Source organism: Lampris incognitus, chromosome 9 (assembly GCF_029633865.1).
Source record: "Lampris incognitus isolate fLamInc1 chromosome 9, fLamInc1.hap2, whole genome shotgun sequence".
Classification (NCBI taxonomy): Eukaryota; Metazoa; Chordata; class Actinopteri; order Lampriformes; family Lampridae; genus Lampris; species Lampris incognitus.
This window is the reverse complement of record NC_079219.1, coordinates 57,824,815-57,847,647: the sequence shown is the minus strand read 5'-3', so window position 1 is coordinate 57,847,647 and position 22,833 is coordinate 57,824,815. Positions and strand designations below refer to the sequence as shown.

Sequence of the window (22,833 nt, the reverse complement as noted above, 5' to 3'; positions counted from 1 at the left end):
TCCGACTGCGTGAACCACTGCGCCACTTCAAAATGGATTTGGCACGTTTCTGCCACTAATCAACACATGAAATGGCCTGAGGTTTAGAGCAGTCCTGCCTGCCTGGACTTGCGGAGCCCCGGCAGCAGCCCACCGGTGAAGTGCACGGTCACAATCCGGCCCTCTGGTAGCGAGGATAAGACTTTTGTGGCCCTCCCTCTCCATCATCAAAGTTGCCCATCCCCTGGGGGTCCGGGCAGTGTAGCGGTCTATGCCGTTGTCTACCAACGCGGGGACCGCCGGTTCGAATCCCCGGGTTACCTCCGGCTTGGTCGGGCGTCCCTACAGACACAATTGGCCGTGTTGGCGGGTGGGAAGCCGGATGTGGGTATGTGTCCTGGTTGCTACACTAGCGCCTCCTCTGGTCGGTCGGGGGCGCCAGTTCGGGGAGTATAGCTACGTCCCCCGGGTGAAACTCCTCACTGTCAGGTGAAAAGAAGCGGCTGGTGACTCCGCATGTATGGGAGGAGGCATGTGGTAGTCCGCAGCCCTCCCCGGATCGGCAGAGGGGGCGGAGCAGAGACCGGGACGGCTCGGAAGAGGGGGGTGATCGGCCGGATACAACTGGGCAGAAAAAGGGTGAGGAAAAGTTGCCCGCCCCTGCCCTAACGGGACACGAGCAAGGTTTCAGGTTCAGGTGCGCACGTGAAATTCGGGGGAAAAAAACCAAAATGTTGCTCGTGTCCCTTCAGGGGCTCCGTAGGAACGCCACGCTGTAACCTTGGTAACACGAATTCTTGAGAAGAGCTACACAAAAAGACAAACCAAACCAGCAAAGAAGACCTCCGACTCACGGATGTGACAATATAACAATTTAATACAAAAACCAAACAGTTCTTCTCTCTGGTGTAACATTTCACATACATATACAGTATATTTATATATTTGTGTTTCTATGTGATACAAACTGCAGTTCACATCCTTGTAAAAACCTGGATACTGAGCAACCGAAGAGGGTTTAAACAATAACAAGACGACACCGCCCTCTTCAGAAGGAAAGACGGGAGACTACTGACACGGTATGGGCTCACACACACACACACACAGACGCTGTGAGACAAGGGGGCCGATCAAAACCAGAACACACTTCAGAATTAAATATCCTGGACTTGAACTTGCATAATGTGTCATGTGAAACAGCACCGCTGCGTAGTGCTGTCACGCCGCCTCTCGGGCGAGGCGGGGGGGGGGGGGCGTCTGGTCGGGGTTTGTTGGCAGCGATTCAGTCACAGTCCAAACGTGCGTACCTCACAAACGACGAATTTCAAACGCAAAAAAAAAAAAAGGTTCTCTGGTCGAGGAAAACATGGTTACGGCTCTATACTTATTATTCCGTTTGTATCCTGAAACAACCCTGATTGCACCATTATTACCTTACGCCGATCAACAGAGGCCGACGAAGAGGTCGGCAGAGGGTGATGGAAGAGGTCAACCCAGACCCAAAGCCCCGAAACAACAACAAAGAGTAATGGGAAACATGTCAAGTCGACATTACTACGACGTCTCTTCACTTTCAAATAGCAACGACGGAGAGAAAGAACAAAACGCACACCGAGGACGACGATACAGAATGGCTTTTAGAGTACATCATTCCTGCTTGTTTAGTATTGCTGGATTTCTTCTTCCACCTTTCACGTATAAAAAAAAGAGGAAAAACAGATAGTTTGACTCCCGAGTATATATATATATATATAAAAAAAAGCCCCTACTTTATAAGTAAGAGGAGGAAGCATGTGCTGGGAGTACACCCAGGGTAACAGAGGAAGGAGGGAATCAACCCAGGATCTGAGTTCAAGTTTAAATTAAGCCGTATGCATCCACTGCAAATACGGATGGCGGCGGGTTTTCGGTGTACGCAAAACATACACATTACAACGGGGGGCACATACGCGTCCATCGATTTGCTCTTTCTCGCTTGTTAAACGAGGCTATTCAGCTAACACAAATTCTACACGGCCCCTAAAACAGCGTAGGTCAGCGGTGGCCTGAACACACAAGTGTTCATCGGTGTCAAATCTGCAGCGTGGAAGCAGCCGTGTGTGTGTGTGTGTGTGTGTGTGTGTGTGTGTGCAGCCATGCGAGTGCGCTCCGACATGCAGCCGCACGCCGCATGGCTGAGACGGCGAGCCCAGCACAGAGAGATGTGGTTTGTGTCGAGAATGTAAAATGACCAAAGCTATATCCTTGTGATTTCCTGAGAGTTAAAGATGGATGATTGGAGAGAAGCATTTATAAGATATAGGGATCAATAATATGATACAGCTTTGTATATAAATATATGCCTGAGAAATCATAATATATGAGGGTTTTATGATCAAAAGGCCTTTGTGTGTGTCTCTGTATGTTGGAAGCCAGAGTGCATAAGAGGGTGCTCTGGTGCGGTCTATCCATACTGTTCTACTGGTGTGATTGTGCACTTACTGTATATACAGTATATCACATATGTACAACATCGTGAGTTGTAGAGCTTTGGGCAGTGCTAGCAGAGGAATTCTCTCACAATGGCCTGGAGACCGTCGGAAAAATCCCCCCCACCCCCGTTTTTCTCTGTAGCAGTTCCTGACCGTCCTCCCCTGGTTCTCTGTGGTGAAGTCAGTCCCTCCATTCTTAACTGGCTTGCAGCAGTGCAATCTAAGCCATGCTTGGCAAGGGGGAAGAGTGCTACTCTCAGGGTCAGCAATGGCAAGACAAAAGAGGAGCCAGAGAGCTAAATGTGAGAAAGCTTGAGTGAGAGTAAGGAAGACAAGAAGGGCAAAAGGGCACAGAAGGCTGGGGTCACTCATTGAATGAAGGGTACATGGGAATCTCAAAGTCGTCGTTGTTGAAATTGGCAGGTTGGTCCAGCATAGACAGCACATCCTGAAGTGAGAGGCACAGGAGAGAGGGACACAGGGTTACTACCCAAAGAATATGAGAGAGAGGAGAGGAGACTGGAGAAGAGAGGAGACTCACTGGGAACATGTCCTGTTGATTGCCTTGAGCATGGGGGTGCTGTTCTGTGTTATTCTGGGAGTGTTGCTGGCCTTGCCACTGAGGCCATACTGCCTCTGCTGCCCGGGAGGGGAATTGTGCCCCAGACTGTAAACCATCTGGAAGTTGAGGACAAAGGAATGATGGGATGAGCCAGGATGACCCCCAAACACAGACATACATACATACATACAAACACACGCAACCTACCATAACCATTGGTGTTGAGGTTGGCACGTGCATTGATGGGTGGGTAGTCCCCCCCACTGGTAGGGGTGGGAGCAGCACCTGTGGGCATCTGGCCAAAGGAGTTTGATGAGCCACTTCCATATCCCCCCATGGCAGCAAATTGAGGAGACAATGTCTTCCCGGCCTGGGTTGCCACCTGCTGGTCAGCATAGAAAGATGGACACCATTTCCTGCCCTGAGCTCGAGGTAGGAATTCCTAAGGGAGTCTTTCTATTTGGCTTTAATCTATGGGGAATTTGCACACTTCTGAATGTACCTGAGATGGTAAAAGTGTGTGTGTTGGGGGGGGGGGGGTGATGATTCTGTGATTCTACAAGTATTTTAAATATTTCTTGAATGTTTCAATATGTTCTAAAGTAGAACTGTTTCACTGTTTCAGCAAGTTAGGTATGCTTTTTTTAAGTGTCTTTTGAAAAATTAGGAAACCGTAAAGCTGTTTCATATGAGAGCCATTTCAGTGAGGACAGATGGATAAGATACTTCAAATAAGACCACGGATCCTGCTGTTTAAGCTCACCTGGTTATTGAAAGTTGGTCTGGATCCTGCCGCGGCCCCAGGCCAACCTCCTGCAGGCCCTCCCTGAAGGGGGCTAACAGTGCTGGAAGGTGTGGCTGTTTGGGGAGCTCCATTCTGACGGGACATCTGCGCCAACATCTGCCCAGCTGTATGGGCTGGTTGTACCATCTGAGGGGTCATACTAACGGGCCTGTGGATTAGTGGCAAACTGTCAGCACTACCAGAGGAATCTCTAGCATCCCGCATGGTGAAAAACTGTAACGACACACGTGTACTAGGGCATTCACGGCTGCTGTGTTTTAGTGGTCATGAAGAAGTAGTCGAGTAGCCGATTAATTGTGTGAGATATATCTTTTTTTTTTCGTCCAATAACAACAATCAACTCTCGTCAAAAAGGTCTCAAATAAAACCAGTAAAGGGTTAACTGTTAACTAATGAGGGCAGGACCAACCTGGGAGTCGATGAAAGAGCAGAGTCCTTGACTTGCTCTGAGAGGCTGTTTACAAATGAGCCACAATCTGATTAAACTAATCCCCAGCATGCTTGCCTGAGCTGCAGCGTTTGACTGCAGCAACGCCACTGCTGTCTTGCAGGTGTTTCAGTCTAACTTGTGACCGTGTTCTGGTGACTTTCAGCCGAGTGCATTCATGGTTGTCCTGGTGACGGCAGCTGTTGAACGCCTAAAAGCCTTAAATCTGCTTAAATCGAATGTTCAATACAGTATATATTCATCTGGTCCTTTTTGTCCTACATTGTGTAAATAAATTGGCGTCTCCAACAAGAAGTATTCACATTTATTGAAGTTACATTTCATGTGGGGAAAACAGACTCGCGGTGCTAGCGTCTAATTAGGAATTTGATATAACCGTTACAGGCTAGATGACTGAATATGGGTCACTTTCTGATTGAGGATCTCTACTACTGCTACTTTTGGCTGCTCCCGTTACGGGTCGCCACAGTTGATTATCCGTTTCCATCTCTTCCTGTCCTCTGCATCTTCCTCTGTCATACAAGCCACCTGCATGTCTTCCATTACCATAAACCTCCTCTTTAGACTTCCTCTTCTCCTCTTCCCTGGCAGCTCCATATTCAGCATCCTTCTCCCAATATACCCAGCATCTCTCTTCCACACATGTCCAAACCATCTCCATCTTGCCTCTCTTGCTTTGTCTCCAAACCGTCCAACCTGAGCTGTCCCTCTAATATACTCGTTCCTAATCCTGTCCTTCGTCACTCCCAATGAAAACCTTATCATCTTCAACTCTGCCACCTCCAGCTCCACCTCCTGTCTTTTCATCAGTGCCACTGTCTCCAAACCATATAACATAGCTGGTCTCACTACCATCTTATAAACCTTCCCTTTAACTCTTGCTGGTACACTTCTGTCACAAACCACTCCTGACACTCTTCTCCACCCACTCCACCCTGCCTGCAATCTCTTCACCTCTCTTACTTTGGACAGTTGACCCCAAGTATTTAAACTCATTTGCCTTCGTCACCTCCACTCCTTGCATCCTCACCATTCCACTGTCCTCCCTCTCATTCACAGATATGTACTCCATCTTGCTCCTACTGACTTTCATTCTTCTTCCCTTTCTGATTGAGGATTAACGGTATAAAATACAGCTGCACTGCAAACTGCGCTTTGCTTCCCACCTTATAAGAAGAGTTACGAGAGGTGAATGAGTTTTACACAATTTAACTTGCGTAAATGGTTAAGTGTCATATTAAACATAGATGAGTGTGTATTTAAAAATGATAAAGTAAAATTAGAGGCTTTTAGGAAGACACTACGTGTTGTGTTTGTTTTCAACAGTTGCTGTCACTGAAACAGTTCACATGGTCACTCGCCAAATCGAAACACAGGGATAGCGGAAGTCTTTCCTTCTCTAAATACTTTAAATTCTGTTTATTTAACATGGCAAGGTAGAAAAGAATTGTTCAAACAAATCTACATTGGAACCACAGCGCCCCCAGCTGCATATTTGCTGTTGATGCATTGCCACTGCTTTATTACTGCACAGTACTAAAACCATGGATGAACAATTGGTCTACGACTATGCTCAGTGTCGACTACTGGTTTTGATAGTCGACTATTCTGTGAGACCCCTAGTGAGCACAGCGAGGTGAGGCATTTACCTGTATGGACCGTTTGAGCGGGCAGAGGCAAAGTTGTTGGTTGGAGGGTAGATCTGGGCGGCTGGAGTAGAAGCGGACGGAAGGCTCTTGGTCTGATCTGGGCCTGGGTAAAGGGAAGGGTAGAGCTCTGGCTTCTCGAGACTCTTACTGTGGTCCGGCCCTGCCGCCGTCACTGGCTGCACCGGCATCTGAGGACCATGATAGGTATTAATGGTGAGATCACACTCAGAACCTCTGCTGTCACTGATCGCTCGGGTCGGGCATCATTTGGATTTTAACGATTCTGATTCCGCTTCTCGATTCTGGATCTCAACGATTCTCAATTCCGATACTTTGAGGGGCGGGGTCAAAACAGGTCACGTGCTTACAGAATTTTTTTTTAAAACCTTTACACAAGTCATATTCAGTCATATTCATATTCACAATTAACTTCACACAGTTTATGAAACCTTTAAATTAACTTCATACTGTTTAATCTGGCTGCTGTCATTAAATGATATGATTCAATAATAAGCCGTTCATTCACTCTACTGTAACTAACACTGAAACCCGCCAAAATGACAACATGGCAACAGTCTAAAAACCAATTAATTTACAGTATAAGGAGCTGCAGCCTGTGTGGGTGTAGACAAGAGAGCAGTAAGAACGTCTGCTAAGGTTCATCTGTGAAAAAACATAGTATTTGCAAAAATTTGACACAGTTTTTCATAATTCCATCAAGTATAGCTAGTTTGCTGTTAAGAATAAGACAAACATTTGCTTAGGGGGTGTCCTGGTAGCGTGGCAGTCTAGTCTGTTGCCTACCAACACAGTGATCCCGGTTCGAATCCCCGTGTTGCCTCTGGCTTTGTCGGGCTTCCCACCCGCAGACACAATTACTGGCTGTGTCTGCGGGTGGGAAGCCGGATGTGGGTATGTGTCCTGGTTGCTGCACTTGCGCCTCCTCTGGTCAGTCGGGGCGCCTGTTTGGGGAGGGGGGGGGGATAGTGTGATCCTCCCCCTACATCCCCCTTGTGAAACTCCTCACTGTCAGACAAAAAGAAGCGGCTGGTGACTCCACATGTATGGGAGGAGGCATGTGGTAGTCTGCAGCCCTCCCCGGATTGGCAGAGGGGGTGGAGCAGCGACCGGGGCGGCTCGGAAGAGTGGGGTTATGTGTTTTGTTGTTGGTTATACTCATGTGTTTTACTGCTTTGTTTTATTGTATCTGATGTAAGGTGACCTTGGGTGTCATGAAAGACGCCTTTAAACAAAATTGTTATGATTGTTATTACTATTATAAAAAGACTTGATGACTCAAGTGACGGCAGCGAGAGCCAATGCATATACCCATCAGAAAATGGACCAGAGCCATGGCTTAACAAAACCAGACAAGTCAACGCACACAAACAAACCTGAGGGAGGGTGATTAGTCCTGACTCGTATAGACCATCCCTTCCTCCACCTCCCTCCAGTTCTGCCTGCTGCTGCTGTAACTGCCTACAAACACACACACACACACACACACACACACACACACACACACACACACGGAGTGGGAGAGAGGAGTAAAACTGGTCACAGCAGTCGTGGCAGCCAAACTGCTATTTTAACCTCCTCCACCAATGAGCGAGAAACACCTGCTGACAAAACGGCACTCGACCCACCACCAGTCACCATGGCAACACAGGAGAGGAAAAAGAGGATGGAGAGGTAACGGGGTTGACAGACTCTAGAACAGAAGAGACTCTAAGACGTGTACGGAGTCTTGCAAAAAGTATTCAACCCCCTTGACAGTCTTCACTCATGTCTGGATCATAAAAGATACTCACATGTGTTCCTGAACAACAAGACTTTTGTGAACCTAGAACAGCATGCTCCCAAAGCCAAAAGAAGTTCTGTTTTGCTGACTTTTTATTAATAAATTAAAAACTAAAATATAGTGTTGCATAAGTGTTCAAACCCCTGTGCTCTGAAAGCTCCGAGTTTACACAAATTATTCCTAAAACAAACCCAGGTTAACACAACTGGACACAACTAGTGTGCACCTATAAGATATTAACATAAAGGTCTGGTTTAGGGGTATAAAAAGTAACGGTCTGGTTTAGGGGTATAAAAAGTAAGGGTCTGGTTTATGGGTATAAAAAGTAACGGTCTAGTTTATGGGTATAAAAAGTAACGGTCTAGTTTATGGGTATAAAAAGTAACGGTCTGGTTTATGGGTATAAAAAGTAACGGTCTGGTTTATGGGTATAAAAAGTAAGGGTCTGGTTTAGGGGTATAAAAAGTAACAGTCTGGTTTATGGGTATAAAAGTAACGGTCTGGTTTATGGGTATAAAAGTAACGGTCTGGTTTATGGGTATAAAAAGTAGCGGTCTGGTTTATGGGTATAAAAAGTAACGGTCTGGTTTATGGGTATAAAAAGTAACGGTCTGGTTTAGGGGTATAAAAAGTAGCGGTCTGGTTTATGGGTATAAAAAGTAACGGTCTGGTTTATGGGTATAAAAGTAATGGTCTAGTTTATGGGTATAAAAAGTAAGGGTCTGGTTTATGGGTATAAAAAGTAGCGGTCTGGTTTATGGGTATAAAAAGTAACGGTCTGGTTTATGGGTATAAAAAGTAACGGTCTGGTTTAGGGGTATAAAAGCTCTCTGTGTAAATGTCTTGATGCTCAATAATCCAGGTAAGGAAATCCAAGGAGGTTGAATCAGTTCATCTGGACACGTTTACTGACAGATACATTTCATCACTCAACTAAAAGACACCTTCTTTTGGGGGCCTCCCCAGTTGTACCCGGCCAATCACCCTGCTCTCCGAGCTGTCCTGATTGCTGCTCCACCCCCTCTGCCAATCTGGGGAGGGCTGCAGACTACCACATGCCTCCTCCCATTCATGTGGAGTTGCCAGCTGCTTCTTTCTAAATGACAGCGAGGAGTTTCGCCAGGGGGACGTAACATGTGGGAGGATCACGCTACCCCTCCCTGTCCCCTGTCCCCCCCCAAACAGGCACCTCAACTGACCACAGGAAGCGCTACTGCAGCGATCAGGACACACACTCCGGCTTCCCACCCGCAGACACAACCAATTGTGTCTGCAGGGATGCCCAACGAAGCCGGAGATAACACAGGGATTCGAACTGGCGATCACCGTGTTGGTAGGCAACGGAATAGACCGCTACGCTACCTGGATGCCCCCCAACTAAGTGACATCTTCAGTCTCAACTGACTGCAGGTATCCCACCCTTACAGACAATACAGTACAGTACAGTTAGTTGCATAACGACTGAAACAACTATCAGATATAGTATATGCAAATATGGGTGTGACCACTAACTACAGCTTCAAAGGCCATGTGTCCTATTTCACAGAGGACTAGGGAATGTAGCAATCACAGCACTGTAAAATGGTGACAGAGGTACTCTTAGCCCCCCCCAGTTCAGGGATGGTCGTTCGCTATCTTACAGTGCTGTGATTGCAAAATTCCCTAGTCTTTACATTACGTTACATTACAGTCACTTAGCCGACGCTTTTATCCAAAGCGACTTACAATGAGTGCATTTAACGTAGGAAATCAGAACTACTAGTCATCAGAGATCATAAGTGCATCTTCTCTCTAAACAAGCATCTAAGAGAAAAACCAGTGCTAAAGTAAAAACGCAAGAAAGTTTTTTTTTTTAATGAGTGAATACAATAAGTGCTAAGAGCAAGTAACAGGGTAGTAGTTCTCTGTGAATAGTACACATGGCCTTTGAAGCTCTAGCTAGTGGTCACACCCATATGTGCATATGTAACTGATCGTTGTTTCAGTCGTTATGCAACTAACTGTACTGTATTGTTTGTAAGGGTGGGGATAGCTGCAGTCAGTTGGGACTGAAGATGTCACTTAGTTGAGTGATGAAACGTATCTGTCAATAAACGTTGTATACAGATGAACTGATTCAACCTACTTTGACACTCTGTGTAAAGTTCACTAGCTGGGTGTGAACTCCATCAGGAAATGAAGACAAAGGAGCATAATACTGAAGTAAGAAACAAAGGGATTAAAATGCAGAAGGTGGGAAAGGGATACAAAACCATATCCAAGAGTTTGGATGTCCCACAGAACACTGTTGGATCCATCATCAGAAAGTGGAAGCTGTACCACACCATCCAGACGCTTTGTAGGACAGGCTGTCCCTCAAAGCTAAGTGTCTGAGCAAGACGTGGGCTGGTGAGGAAAGCCACAGATGAGCCTGCAGTCACTTTGAAGGAGCTCCAGAGGTCAGTGGCTGAAACTGGAGTAAATGTATAGGAGTCAACCATATCATGGCTCTCCATAACTCTGGTCTGTATGGGAGGGTGGCAAGAAAGAAGCACTTGCTCAAAGCTATGCATATAAAAGCACGCTTGGAGTTTGCTACCAAGCATGAGAGAGACCCAGTTAGAATGTGGGTAAAGGTTTTGTGGTCAGATGAGACAAAAGTTGAGCTTTTTGGCCAAAACTCAAAGCGTTATGTGTGGTACAAACCTAACACTGCTCATGGCCTAAAAAACACCCTCCCTACAGTGAAGCATGGCAGCGGCAGCATAATGCTATGGGGTTGCTTTTCATCTGCAGGCATTGGGAACCTTGATCAAAATGAGGGAAGAGTGGATGGAGCTAAATGCAGGGAAATATTGGAAGAAAACCTGTTGTGATCTGCTGTAAAACTGAAGCTTGGGAGAAGGTTCACCTTCCAGCAGGACAATGATCCTAAGCACAAGGCTAAAGCAACAATGGCATGGCTCAGCAACAAAAAGGTGAATATTTTGGAATGGCCAAGTCAAAGTCTGGACCTCAACCCCATTGAAAATCTGTGGAAAATCTCTGGCACCATCCCGCCAACCTGCAAGACCTGTACAAATTCTGCCAAGAAGAATGGGCAAAAATTACTTTAGAAGAATGTGCGAAGCTTGTACATACTTACCCCAAGAGAATCATGGCTGTTATTACAGCAAAAGTGTACTCTACAAAGTACCGATATGTGGGGGTTGAATACTATATTTTAGTTTTGGAATTTTTTTTTTTAAAAAGTCAGAAAAACAGAACTTATTTTGGCTTTGGGAACATGCTGTCAGAGCTTATGGGTTCACAAAAAGAATATTGTTCAGGGACAGATGAGTATCTTTTACAATCCAGAAATTAGTGATAACTATCAAGAGGGCTGAATACTTTTGCAAGACACTGTACACACCACTGCCAAAATACACCACCTGGGATTTATATTAGCTGCTGCCCTCTTGCCCTCTTACTGTTAAGACAATAAGCATTCAGCAGCTAAACATGCTTCTTATCAGATTGCAGCCTATTGTTCTAACTACAGAGGAACACAAATGGACGGAAAAAAAGGGAGTTAGAGAGATGCAAAATAAGGAAGGGGAAAAGTTTGAGAGAGGTAGTAGTAGCCTCCCATGAAGAAGCGCCCCCCCCCCCCCGCATTCCCAAGCTGGGGAGAGGCTAGTCAGTACTGGTCTGGTCTCACCTGGTGGCCACTTGCCCTGGGCTGAGTGCCACAGTAGGCCCGTTTAGGCTGTTCTGACTCAGGGAGGGGGGCAGTGAATCCCCCGGGGATGACAAGGGGGTGTGAGGATCCTGAGTCGAGGTTCTACTGCCCCACAAACGAGTGGGTGCACAGGAGAGGTGCAGGGAGAGAGTAATCATAATAGGATTTATTAAATGGCTGGTATGAGGATACAGAGCAGACATAGGCAATCATGTGTCAAAGGTTCCACAAGTTCGCACATTTGCCTTTCAAACTAATCACTGCTTCAGATGATTTCACTGGTTAGTCTGTCCTCTTTGACTGAAGGTGCACTTATCAGTGAAATAACCTAGTATAGTGATTAGCTGGAAAGAGAGCATGTGTATTCTTGACACTCCATAGTTACATGTTGTCTTAATCCTGGATGGAGGGACTGAGGATGAAAGGTAAACATACATTTGTGTGATTTTTCACTCCCCAAAATGTGGGTTCCATTTCAGATCACAAACACACTGAATTTGATTGTGAAAGTGTTTTGTCAACACCGATTACAGTGACATTCTCCAGAGTGGGAGAGCACGGTGCGAGACTCACTTGACATTAGCATTTGTGCAGATGATGTATTCAATCTCCTCCGAAAAAGGATTCTGGAAGGTGAAGGAGCTGGTTCTCATCCAGATCCATTCTCTGGATTTAGAGTGGAACCGGAACATTACTGACAGAACCTGACCCTTCAGCTTCACTACCTGTGAACACAAGTCCAACGAACAGACAATTAGTCAAGTCAAATTTTATTTATATAGCACATTTCATACACAGGGCAACACAATGTGCTTTACATAAAATGGCAATACAACGGCAACTCAATCATAAAAGTGCAAATACAGAAAATAAATATGCATAACAGATGTTAGTGCAGAATATTCAAATATCAAAACACACACACACACACACACACACACACACAAAAAACTTAGCAGTAGGCTGTTTTAAAAAGTAAGGTTTTTAACCTGCTTTTAAATGTGTCCAGTGTGGGGGCCTCTCTCAGGTCCTCAAGCAGGGTGTTCCATCTACTTGGGGTGTAAATAGAAAATGCAGCTTCCCCTGATCTAGACCTAGCACGAGGGATGGTTAAAAGACCTCTGCCATTGGACCTGAGAGTTCTTGCTGGTTTGTAAGGAATTAGCATGTCTTTTATAGTGTGTGGTGCAAGGCCATTTAGCGCTTTGCATACAATAAACAGAATTTTACAATCAATTCTAGTTTTGATGGGGATCCAATGCAGAGATGTAAGAACAGGTGTCATGTGTTCATACTTTTTTGTTCTGGTGAGAACATGTGCTGCTGCATTTTGAATTAACTGTAGTTGGCGCACAACTGATTTTGGGAGGCCAGTGAATAGTCCAAGTCTACTTGTTATAAATGCATGGATTAATTTCTCACAGTTTGATTTTTTTTTTAAAATAAATTTATTTCTGATTTCTCCCAATTACATGGCCAATCGATCCCTATTTTAATTCAAACAACCACCCTCGTACTGCATGCGTTCGCCAACTTCATCTCTCCAGCCGGCACTCTCGAAGGAGATGCCTCCCCACTTTCAAGAGGAATCCAGGCCGAACCACTGCCCCCCCCCCCCCACACACAGAGACGCATTCATGTTACGAACACAAGCCGACTCCGCCCCCTCCCGAAGACAGCGTTGCCAATTATTGCTGCTTCATTGAGTCTGGCCATAGTCGGATCTGACGAGACCGGGGCACAAACCCCAGTCCCCAGTGGGCAACTGCATCGACACAAAGCCGATGCTTAGACCGCTACACCACCGCGGACCCACAGTCTGATTTTGATAGAAAGCCCCATAGTTTTGAAATGTTTTAAGATGGTAGAAGGCTGATCTTGTGAGATGATTGACATGGCTCTTATTTCTAGCTTCACTTTTGCACTCCAGAGACAGAGGGGTGAGATGAGCTGCAATTCTCTGTCTCTGAGTCTTTGCACCAAAAATAAGTATGTCTGTCTTTTTTTTGTTCAATTGTAAAAAGTTCTCTGACATCCACAGATTAATATCTTCAATACACTGAATTAGGGAACGTATGGGATCTTGGTCATCAGGAAATAGGGATATGTACAGTTGTGAATCATCTGCATAATTATGGTAATTTATTTTGTGTTTCTGTATAACATGTGCGAGTGGGAACCTACAGAGATGAAATGCTAATGGTCCAAGAATCGAACCTTGGGGTACCCCACACATTATAGCCACTTTGTCCCAGGAAAAGCCTCTAATAGACACAAAGAACTGCCTGCCTGTCCTATAGACTTACTTATAGACTGGCTATAACTAAATGAAAAGCAGCAAGCGATAATACAAACACGCAAGCACTTACACATGCACACACACATATATATATCAAATACATTACAAAAACACACCTGTTGGAAACTGTCTCTCAGTAAGCCCTGGTCTTCAGGATGTGCTAGCTCCAGAATGTTCTTTCCTAGTAACTCCTGTAAGCACATCACATTGATAAGATAGTTTTCAAACAAAACTTCTCAATTAAGGACCTCCCAACTCTTGGCATAAGGGTACTTGGAGATGTTTACTAGCCTCTAGTCAGGGAATTAGATCCTGAGGTCAGTGCAGTTGCCTTCTGTAGGTTGTGGATGTGATGCTTACCTGTGGCTGGTAGCCAACAGTGTCCATGCAACGGTGATCTACAAAGGTGAAGATACCCTGACAGTTATGGCGTGAGATGAACTCCACTGGAACACTGATGCTGCTCATGTCTGAGCTACCTGGGCAACAAGTTACCTAAACAAAAACACAACATGAATCTGACATGAACACAATGTATCGCAGAATAAAAAGGTAAAGATGGGTTCTCCTAAATGTCAAATGGGATACAGAGAGGTGAGGAAAAAAGATGAAAACACAAACACACTAGAGCCATCATACCTGTAGTCTCCCAATGGCAACTAGACAGTAGCGACTCCCCTGGTTGTTGTCTGCTTCTTCATCTGTTAACGACACTCCTAATATACACAGACGCATAAAACTGTGACACTAGTTGCCACTATTTAAAATCTACAACAGTCCAAGGAAAGAAAAACAAGATTCCTACCCAATTCCATTCTAGCCATTAGCCATCTATTTTTTAGTTGGGTAGGATGAAATTATATAGGATAATTTCAAAGGGTAAAGGATTATGTCGAATAAAGGATTGCACTGAACTTCCAACATCCAAAGAGCACAAGAATTTACCTGTGGGGGGCCAAGACTTAATGTAACCGGTGCAGTGAACCACTACATACTGAGGCTCCCCTTCCTTGGCTGGACCCAAACCCATCCTGAGAAACGGGGAGTAGATGAATATATTCGACATCTCTTCCATAATTATGCCAACAATCCCTTATAAGGTGTTCATATCATCATGCAAAAAAAAGTTTTTTTTGAGCACCTCTGGCCAGTGAATTGAATGGAGACAGATTTTTTGCTGTTTAGGATCCTGCATTCGACCCCCCCCCCCCAATGCACTCACCAAAAGTTTAAACTCGTTGAACTTTGAACTGCCTATCACAGAAAGTTGAATTCGTTCATCTGGACACAACGTTTATTGGAAGAAACATTTCTTCGCTCATCTAAGTGACTTCTTCAGTCTCAACTGACTGCAGGTATCCCCACCCTTATAAATAGCACAACTGCATAACGACCGAACAACAATCGGTTTAATATACAAATTGCCGTGACCATTAATTAAGAGTTACAATGGCCATGTGTATTATTCACAGAGGATTGGGGAATAGCGGAATAGCTGCAATCACAGCACTGTACGAAGGCAACAGATGTATTCTCAGCCCCCCCCCCCCCTTGGTTCAGGGATGGTCACTCCCTCTACACATAGATGGCCTCTTTGACTCCCTCTTCAAACCAGCGTTCTTCCCTATCAAGGATGTGCACATCCCCATCCTTGAAAGATTGTCCACTGGCCTGTAGATGGTGTAGACTGCGAAGCCCTGGCCTGACGTGTTAGCTATTCTGTGTTGTGCCATCCTCTTGGCCAACATTTGTTTGGTTTCCCTGATGTACAAGTCACGGAAATCCTCCCTGCACTTGACAGCGTACACTATATTGCTATTTGTGTCGGGGGACCCGATTCTTGGGGTGAACCAATTTCTGGCGCAGCGTGTTTTGAGGTTTGAAAGCAACTGTGACCTGGTGTTTGGAAAATACAGGTCTCAACTGTTCTGAAACTCTCGCCACATACGGAATCACCACTGGTTTACACTTAGGACAGCTGTTGTCCTTCTCCTCTCTTTGATCAGCTGGTACACTGTTTGGGCATCTTCCTGGCTTTGACACACGCCCAATTAGGATAACCACACTTAACCAGGGCCTGTTTAATGTGGGATTTCACCCCTTCCCCAGCCGCTGTCTCGGTGGGGACGTCAGCTTGGTGGTACAGCGTCCTGGTGACTCCTAGTTTGTGCTCCAGTGGATGATGAAAGTCCAACCTTAAGTACTGATCAGTATGTGTTGGTTTACAGTAAATATCAGCAATCAAATGTCCCCCTTCACCAATTGCAATTTCAGTCTAAGAAGGCTAACCTGTCACTTTTCACATCCTCCCTGGTGAACTTGATGTGGTTGTCCACAGAGTTAATATAGTCAGTGAAATGTGGTATGTCTTGAGATTTAATTTTTACCCAGGTGTCGTCCACAAAGCTGAACCAATGGCTAGGAGGTGTCCCTGCATAGGACATCGGAACCCTTTTCCACTTCCTCCATATACAAGTTGGCCACTACAGGTGAGACTGAAACGCCTATGTGATGACCTTTGATCATGCTGCCAATAATGATACTAACCATGTGACTTTACAAACATGATTAAACATGGAAAAAAGCAGAGCGTGTACCTTTCATAGTTTTCTGAACAGCGCAACAGGTAATCATGACCCTGTTTGTTAAATAATACAACAGGCTGCCTGACATGATAGACTGGCCAAAAAATACATTTGAAAAGAAGAAAGTGTGTCATTCTGTCTTGTAGTATAGCAGCCCAGAGAGATGCTGGGTGTTTTGAATAAAAGCAACCCTGACTACAGCACTATTGAAGTGGATGAACACAAAGCATGCATAGCATAAGAGCTTAATTTTTGCATGATAATGTGAACACCCGTTAGTTCTCAAGTAAATTTAGCAGCTCGGGTTGTGATATTTATCTTTCTTGCAGATTATCACTGTAGATGATCAACACAAAAAACCATAGCTTGGTTAAACTCACTTGTTTCTATTCCTGAGGAAGTTGAGTCTGTTCATAGACAAGGGCTCCACCGCACATGAGCCACACCTGCAGAGACACACACCAACAGTAAATGACATTAAATAGCAAATCCATACATCCATGCACGTCATAATAACTAATGGATTGGTGGCTTCAGCAAATGGATAGATGGCTATAAAAAAAAAGATAAATGGGTTTATAACCTCATTCTGCAGATGAAGGATCGACGGGCTCCCATGCTCATCCTGACTGAGGATTGCTGACCTTCCTTCTTCACAGTTCCTGTCTTCAGATCTAACATCCTCCCTTGTAGGATAATGAAAGAAAGAGTGGGTTGAACCAGCTCATGTCAATAACCGCTATGGCTGTTGATGTGGGACATTTCCTCATAGCAACAAGGGAATAAGTCTTGGTGCTTTATTAGACTATATGCACATTTTCTGCTTTCAGTGTTTAACACCGCTTTGTTTCATTGAGGAGAACATTGTGTTGTCCAACTATACTTAGCACAAAAAGTAAGGAAATGTGTGTTTGGTAGATTATTTCTTTGTTGTAACAATGCTTCTTGGCAATAAATCTTATACCGTTGGAAAGCCTGTTTATTCCCCTTTTAAATGGTGCCACATTTGTAAGGAACATGCATTTCTGGGATGAGCAGCAGAGCTGAGTATGTGGGTTGCACCCATGAAAAATTTGCCAAATCTTCTCTGCCAATGCCAAACAGCTTATTTTGCTGTTGCTATTGACTCGTTTTGAGCTTCTGGTACCCCAGGTGCTGACTATCAGGTGCTTGATATAAGATTTATTGCCAAGAAGCATTGTTACAACAAAGAAATAATAAACACAAATTTCCTTGCTTTTTGTGCTAAGTTTAGTTATGAAATACATGAATCTGAAAAAAATGACATTAAATATCGTCAGTCAATTAAGTCTTGTGTGAATTTATGTCAACACACATTCCATAAAGTGGTGGCTGTGTGAGTATGAGCTCATTAGAAGCCTTTCATTTCATACCTGTGTTGTTATTCTCTGTAGTAGAGAGTTGCTCCCTGAGCTTTTCTGTGTCATCTGGGTGGAGCTGGTCGTAGAGGGAGGAGCCTAGCCAGTCGGACTGCGATTGATTAAGGACGGGTGTGAGGGAGTCAGAAACGTAAACAACACGGCCAGTCTCGCATGACACCACAAACAGGAAACCATCAGCTGCCTCCAGGATCAGATGCTTCAGCTCCTATAGCGGGGCAAACATTGAGGTTTAGAAGGCTATGATAGAGGATGCAAGTCTATGTTAAAAAAAGAAATCTCAAATGTCTTTCCCAGATATTCCCCCCCCAGGCTTTTCTCTATGTAATGATCTATGATGTCCCCTTTTTATTTTAATATGTGCAATTTCATTGTTTTCTCAATTTAATATACTCGGTTAATCCCACACAAGCAAACTAGTGTGACATCTCTTAAGTAGGTAGGGTTAAGTATCTTGCTCAAGGGTTATTTGACAGATATTGCATCCCTGCAGAGAGGAGGTGGAGCTAGGACAAGAGGAAATGCTGGAAAAGTTAATATATAAAAAAAAAGCCTTCCATCGATGTCCACACCACCATCTCATCTTAATACCTGGTCAGTGAGGAAGGACGGTTTGTATGTCCCGTCTGCATTGGTGTTACCACTCCCTCTCAGAGACTTCATATGAGACACAGCCATTCGCAGGATTGTCAGCTTGTCTGGTTTCCGTGCCAACGCACTGCAGGTGGGCACCATGTCAGACAGTTCTGTGATATAAGCGGTCATCTTGTTCCGCCTCCGCCGCTCAATCTCACTGTGGTTCTCCCTGGAGCGAGGGTTGAAGGGAAGGAGGCAGAAATGGAGAGGACAGAAGGGAAAGAGATGGGGGGCAGACGGGCAGGTGGACAACATGGAGTAGAGTTCAGAGTTAATGTTGCAATGTAAGTATGCAGATTGGGGAGAGGTGGGGTTTAAAAAGAGTGAGAGCATGAAACAAAATAACGTGTAGCCAATGATCTGCCAAAAATGACAGTGAGAAAGCAAGAGCCTGGTCTTTCAAAGCCAGTTGGAAGTGATAAAAGAGAGCAAGTGCCGAAAGAAAAGGTCTCTTCAGATGTCCTGAGAGAGAGAAGGAGAAAAAGAGAAAGAAACAAAGGAGGGTTGCTCAAGAGGAACAGATTACCAAATGTGACTTAGAGTCCCTGAGTCATATACAGCGTAGCGGTTAGTGACACAAAACACAGTGGGGATATGAGACAGATAAACAACTGCCTTGGGCAAGGAAGCATACCATTCTAACAGACACAAAACAGATCAAAATAAGTGGGGAAAAAGCTTGGAATAAAACCAAGTAATATCAAAATGACAATGCCCTGGGTCCCTGACAGAATAGCATAGCATATGAACAGTGCACTCAGTATTGATATAAAAACAAGCAGGAGAAGCACCCATCCAGAGCTGTACAGGGCATACCTGGCTAGCTTTTACTTATCTGCAAAACTCTGGAAATGAAACCAACCCACTAAAAGAGGTGCCCAAAATGACTACCCAGATGATAAGAAGGAAACGTCAGAGAAAAAAAAAAAAGGGGAAGCAAGGGGGGGGGGTAACTGTTATATCCATATAACGCCCCCCACACACACATACAGACACACACATCTTCCTCTGATTCATTGTCATACCTAGCAAAGCGCTCCTTGTCATTGTTTGAGCCTCCTGTATCATCGTCACATCTAAGCAAAGACAAGCACAAACACGGTTTGATGCCTATAGTGTGACAAGTAGCACCGATGTTAGCCAACAGCCACTTAACAATCCAGTCACAGTTTATGAAAGAATTGTGAACATAAGTACCTGAAGAGTTTGCTTCCTTCATCATCGTCAAATTCTGGCCTGTCAGAGTGAAGCAAAAAAACAAAAAACAAACCCCATTTGTAGTGGCTTCACTTCAGCATTCTCATTCATGTCCAACACAAGAACAGGCATGGACAAACCACACAATCAGTCTGTAACCAAGATAAAGTGGGTATTACCAGTAAAAACACAGCCATCACACACTGAGCCCCAAGTATAGGAGCAATGGTTTGACTGCCAGAATAAATGCGAGTTACATCAGCAAGTACATATAACAGAATACTGATAAAGGTGCACTTTTGAAACCCACACACACACACACATATACACACTTACGCAGCCCGTCTTTTGTTGGTCCCTTTTGATACAACGCCCGTACCAGTTGCCTGGGTCCCACTTGCCCCCGTACCCAGATTTGGATCTGGTATATCTATTAATAACAGAGACAGAAATGTACAACACAATTAGCACAAATGACAGGTGATTCTTTCAGTGCCCTGGTGACACATTCTGGTCTCTAAACAGGGCTGGATAGCAGGACACACCGAGAAAACGCAGTCAAGCCATTTACCATATCAATAGTGTCCCAGTCTGAGAGGCAGTCTGGCAAGATCGTAGCTACGACTGCTAGCCTCAAGCTAACGCTAAGCCTGGCAAAGGCTCTATAGTCGATTCTATTGGTCTGACTTGTATACAACGCTTCCTTCCTTATTCAGGAAATAAAAACTAAAAATGGCCAATCGACCAAAACAGTGGCTACCCAGCTAGCCTACGTTGTTTTCTTCCAAGACATTTGGGGTTTTTGGGGGTTTGAAAGCTGGCCAAAAAACCACAGGCGAGTTGTCAAACTGCCGAGCCTCCATTAGCTGGCTAGCACGTCCGCTACGGGGTTAAATTACGCAATCGCCCGCTAGCCCGGCTAACGTTAAACCGCCGAGCAACCGCTGCTAGCTCGGCTGCTAAGCTAGCCCGGCTAACGTTAAACCGCCGAGCAACCGCTGCTAGCTCGGCTGCTAAGCTAGCCGAGGCTAACGTTAAACCGCCGAGCAACCGCTGCTGGCTCGGCTGCTAAGCTAGCCGAGGCTAACGTTAAACCGCCGAGCAACCGCTGCTAGCTCGGCTGCTAAGCTAGCCGAGGCTAACGTTAAACCGCCGAGCAACCGCTGCTAGCTCGGCTGCTAAGCTAGCCGAGGCTAACGTTAAACCGCCGAGCAACCGCTGCTAGCTCGGCTGCTAAGCTAGCCCGGCTAACTCGGCTGCTAAGCTAGCCGAGGCTGTCACGCTATATTTAGGCGAGTGACACTTTCGCCGGGGCGCAGGAGACGCTGGGGGCGACCCGGCCTGTCGGGCGACCCTGCCCCCCGCCCCCGAAATCAGGGTCCGAACTTCGGCGCGACTTTACCTGGGTTTGTGGAGGCCATGTCCGCGCCGAATAACATAAACAAAACACAGCAACTTCAGCGGCGGAAACAACAATCCTCCCACCGCCGCGCTAGCTCCGCCGCTAACAGCTCCCCCCCCCACCCCCACCCCCCAGGCAGTGCCCCTCACTCGGCCGCTCTTATTTAGCGCAGCAGCCCCCCGGCGCCATGGCCCGCGGAACTCGGCAGTCGGGCGGTGGTTTGACGCGTGTGAGATAACGAGATGGCGCGTCTCATCCGCTGCTGCGGCCCCCTTCTCTGGCTTCCCCCTGGTTTAAACCCCCCTTTTAATTCAAGATGGCGTCCGGGCAGTAGGGTTGGTTTTTTTTCTGTTTTTTTTTTTCTCTCCTCCTTTTCGTTCAGGCAGTACACAAGTCAACACAGGCTTTAGCTGCAGCCGACCCGTCCCCTCCGCGTGCTATTGGACGTCACTCAGGCCGGAGACGCGTGACGTACGATGTGGGAAATCCAGAGTTGGCTCCGCCCCGACGGGCTTCCGAGGACAAACAAGCGAGTTAAGACCGAGAGGCAAACTTTCAGCGTTACTTCGCTCACACGTGGCCGCTAAAGCCTGAACTCTGTACGGCGTCCTCTGCCTCGGCCTATCCCCAGGCGACGTCGGGTGGAGGAAACAAAAACGGCACTCGAGTAAAAGTATCGTTACTTTATAATTACATTTACTCGAGTAAAAGTGAAGAGTACTTGTAAAAATAGCTACTCGAGTGAGAGTAAAAAAAAAAGTACCTCATAAAAAAAAACTACTCGAGTAGTGAGTAACTTCCTAAGATGCGATTTGTGACATCAATGACATTCAAACAGGGCGCCAACAGGGAAGAACAGATGTAGTTTATCGTAAACGTCGTCGTATCCAGAACCAGACAAATGTAAACAACAACAAGAAAACAAAACTGTCACTGAATCCTCAAAGAAGAGGCATGGACGCAATCTACAGCGTGCGTGTGCGTGTGTGTGTGCGTGTGTTGAAACGCAAACAGGTCCTGGATGTGTGACCAGGATGTGCACGTGCCTCGCCGTCTTCTCCCGCACCAGGCGGAGGTGGTTCATCTTCGACTGTGAATCATGAACTACGTGGGAAGGGGTCGTGGAAGGGAGGGGGGGCGGGGCACACGACTGTCACCCTGCGGTGTGTGATTGGCTGGTAGGCTACCGTATCTTATCGCTCACTGTCGTAACATCGCTGTGCTGAGTGTGAGCTCAGCTGAATATAAGAATTATTCAACGTATCAGTACAAGTAGCCCAAAGTAACGGAGTAAAAGTACAAATATTTCATCACAAACGTGCTCGCGTAAGAGGTATTCTGCAAAACAACCACTCTCGGAATTGTGAAAAGTACTCGAGTACATGTAACGGAGTAAATGTAACGCGTTACTCCCCACCGCTGCTGGTAAGCACTAAAACCTTATATATCATGAACGACTAACGCAAATATGTTGGCATGCCAAGAAATTAAGCCTCTAAAGCGGCTTTAAAGCCACATTAATCCACGGCATCGCGTCTTGTCCAGGAAAGACGCGCTCCGAGACAGGTGTCGCGTCACGGTTTGACGGAAGTGACGCAAGAAACAAAGGAAATCAAAACATTAAGCAACCACAGACAATTTCCCCAGTAAAAATCACAAAACTAACAACATATTTCATGGTTTCATTCTTTTCTTTTTTTTTTATTTTAATATTTTTATTTATTTTTTGTATTGTTACTATTCATTATTTAATTTGCAACTTATTGAGAGAGTGTCATTCCTCTCGTACACATCGGTATTTGATTTTCTGATGTTGTTATCAAGTTATTAAAAAAAAAAACAACTACGGACGCTGAATTGTGGTTGTGATTTATGATCTTGGCTTTTATTATTAATAAC

The 22,833-nt window shown here is 45.4% G+C and overlaps 1 protein-coding gene across 5 annotated transcripts; it reads right to left on the bottom strand.

The window, feature by feature from the left end:
• Positions 1-842: 842 nt before the first annotated feature.
• arnt (aryl hydrocarbon receptor nuclear translocator) lies at positions 843-21,284 on the bottom strand. 5 transcript variants are annotated; one of them, XM_056286445.1, is made up of 20 exons: positions 20,935-21,284; positions 19,869-19,962; positions 19,533-19,571; positions 19,361-19,411; positions 18,291-18,504; positions 17,694-17,907; positions 16,883-16,985; positions 16,680-16,745; positions 14,660-14,745; positions 14,354-14,430; positions 14,075-14,209; positions 13,831-13,905; positions 11,989-12,140; positions 11,395-11,520; positions 7,309-7,393; positions 5,915-6,102; positions 3,776-3,965; positions 3,220-3,397; positions 2,992-3,128; positions 843-2,898 (listed from the first exon to the last, which is right to left on the bottom strand). In XM_056286445.1, exons 1-20 carry the CDS (start codon positions 20,969-20,971, stop codon positions 2,815-2,817), a joined length of 2,331 nt encoding a protein of 776 aa, XP_056142420.1. In that variant the 5' UTR covers positions 20,972-21,284; the 3' UTR covers positions 843-2,814. The 5 variants fall into 5 exon arrangements, with proteins under 5 accessions (XP_056142420.1, XP_056142421.1, XP_056142422.1 ...); XM_056286446.1 differs by having other exon boundaries at positions 11,395-11,517; XM_056286447.1 differs by having other exon boundaries at positions 3,220-3,394; positions 20,935-21,283.
• Between the last annotated feature and the right edge of the window lie 1,549 nt (positions 21,285-22,833).

Excerpts from the sequence above, each read along its gene's own strand:
- arnt (XM_056286445.1), bottom strand. The coding sequence starts at position 20,971 with ATGTTATTCGGCGCGGACATGGCCTCCACAAACCCAG. Across the intron at positions 16,986-17,693 it reads TACAGAGAATAACAACACAG|GGAGGATGTTAGATCTGAAG; the intron begins GTATGAAATGAA and ends TTATCCTACAAG. Across the intron at positions 16,746-16,882 it reads TCCTTCATCTGCAGAATGAG|GTGTGGCTCATGTGCGGTGG; the intron begins GTTATAAACCCA and ends GTGTCTCTGCAG.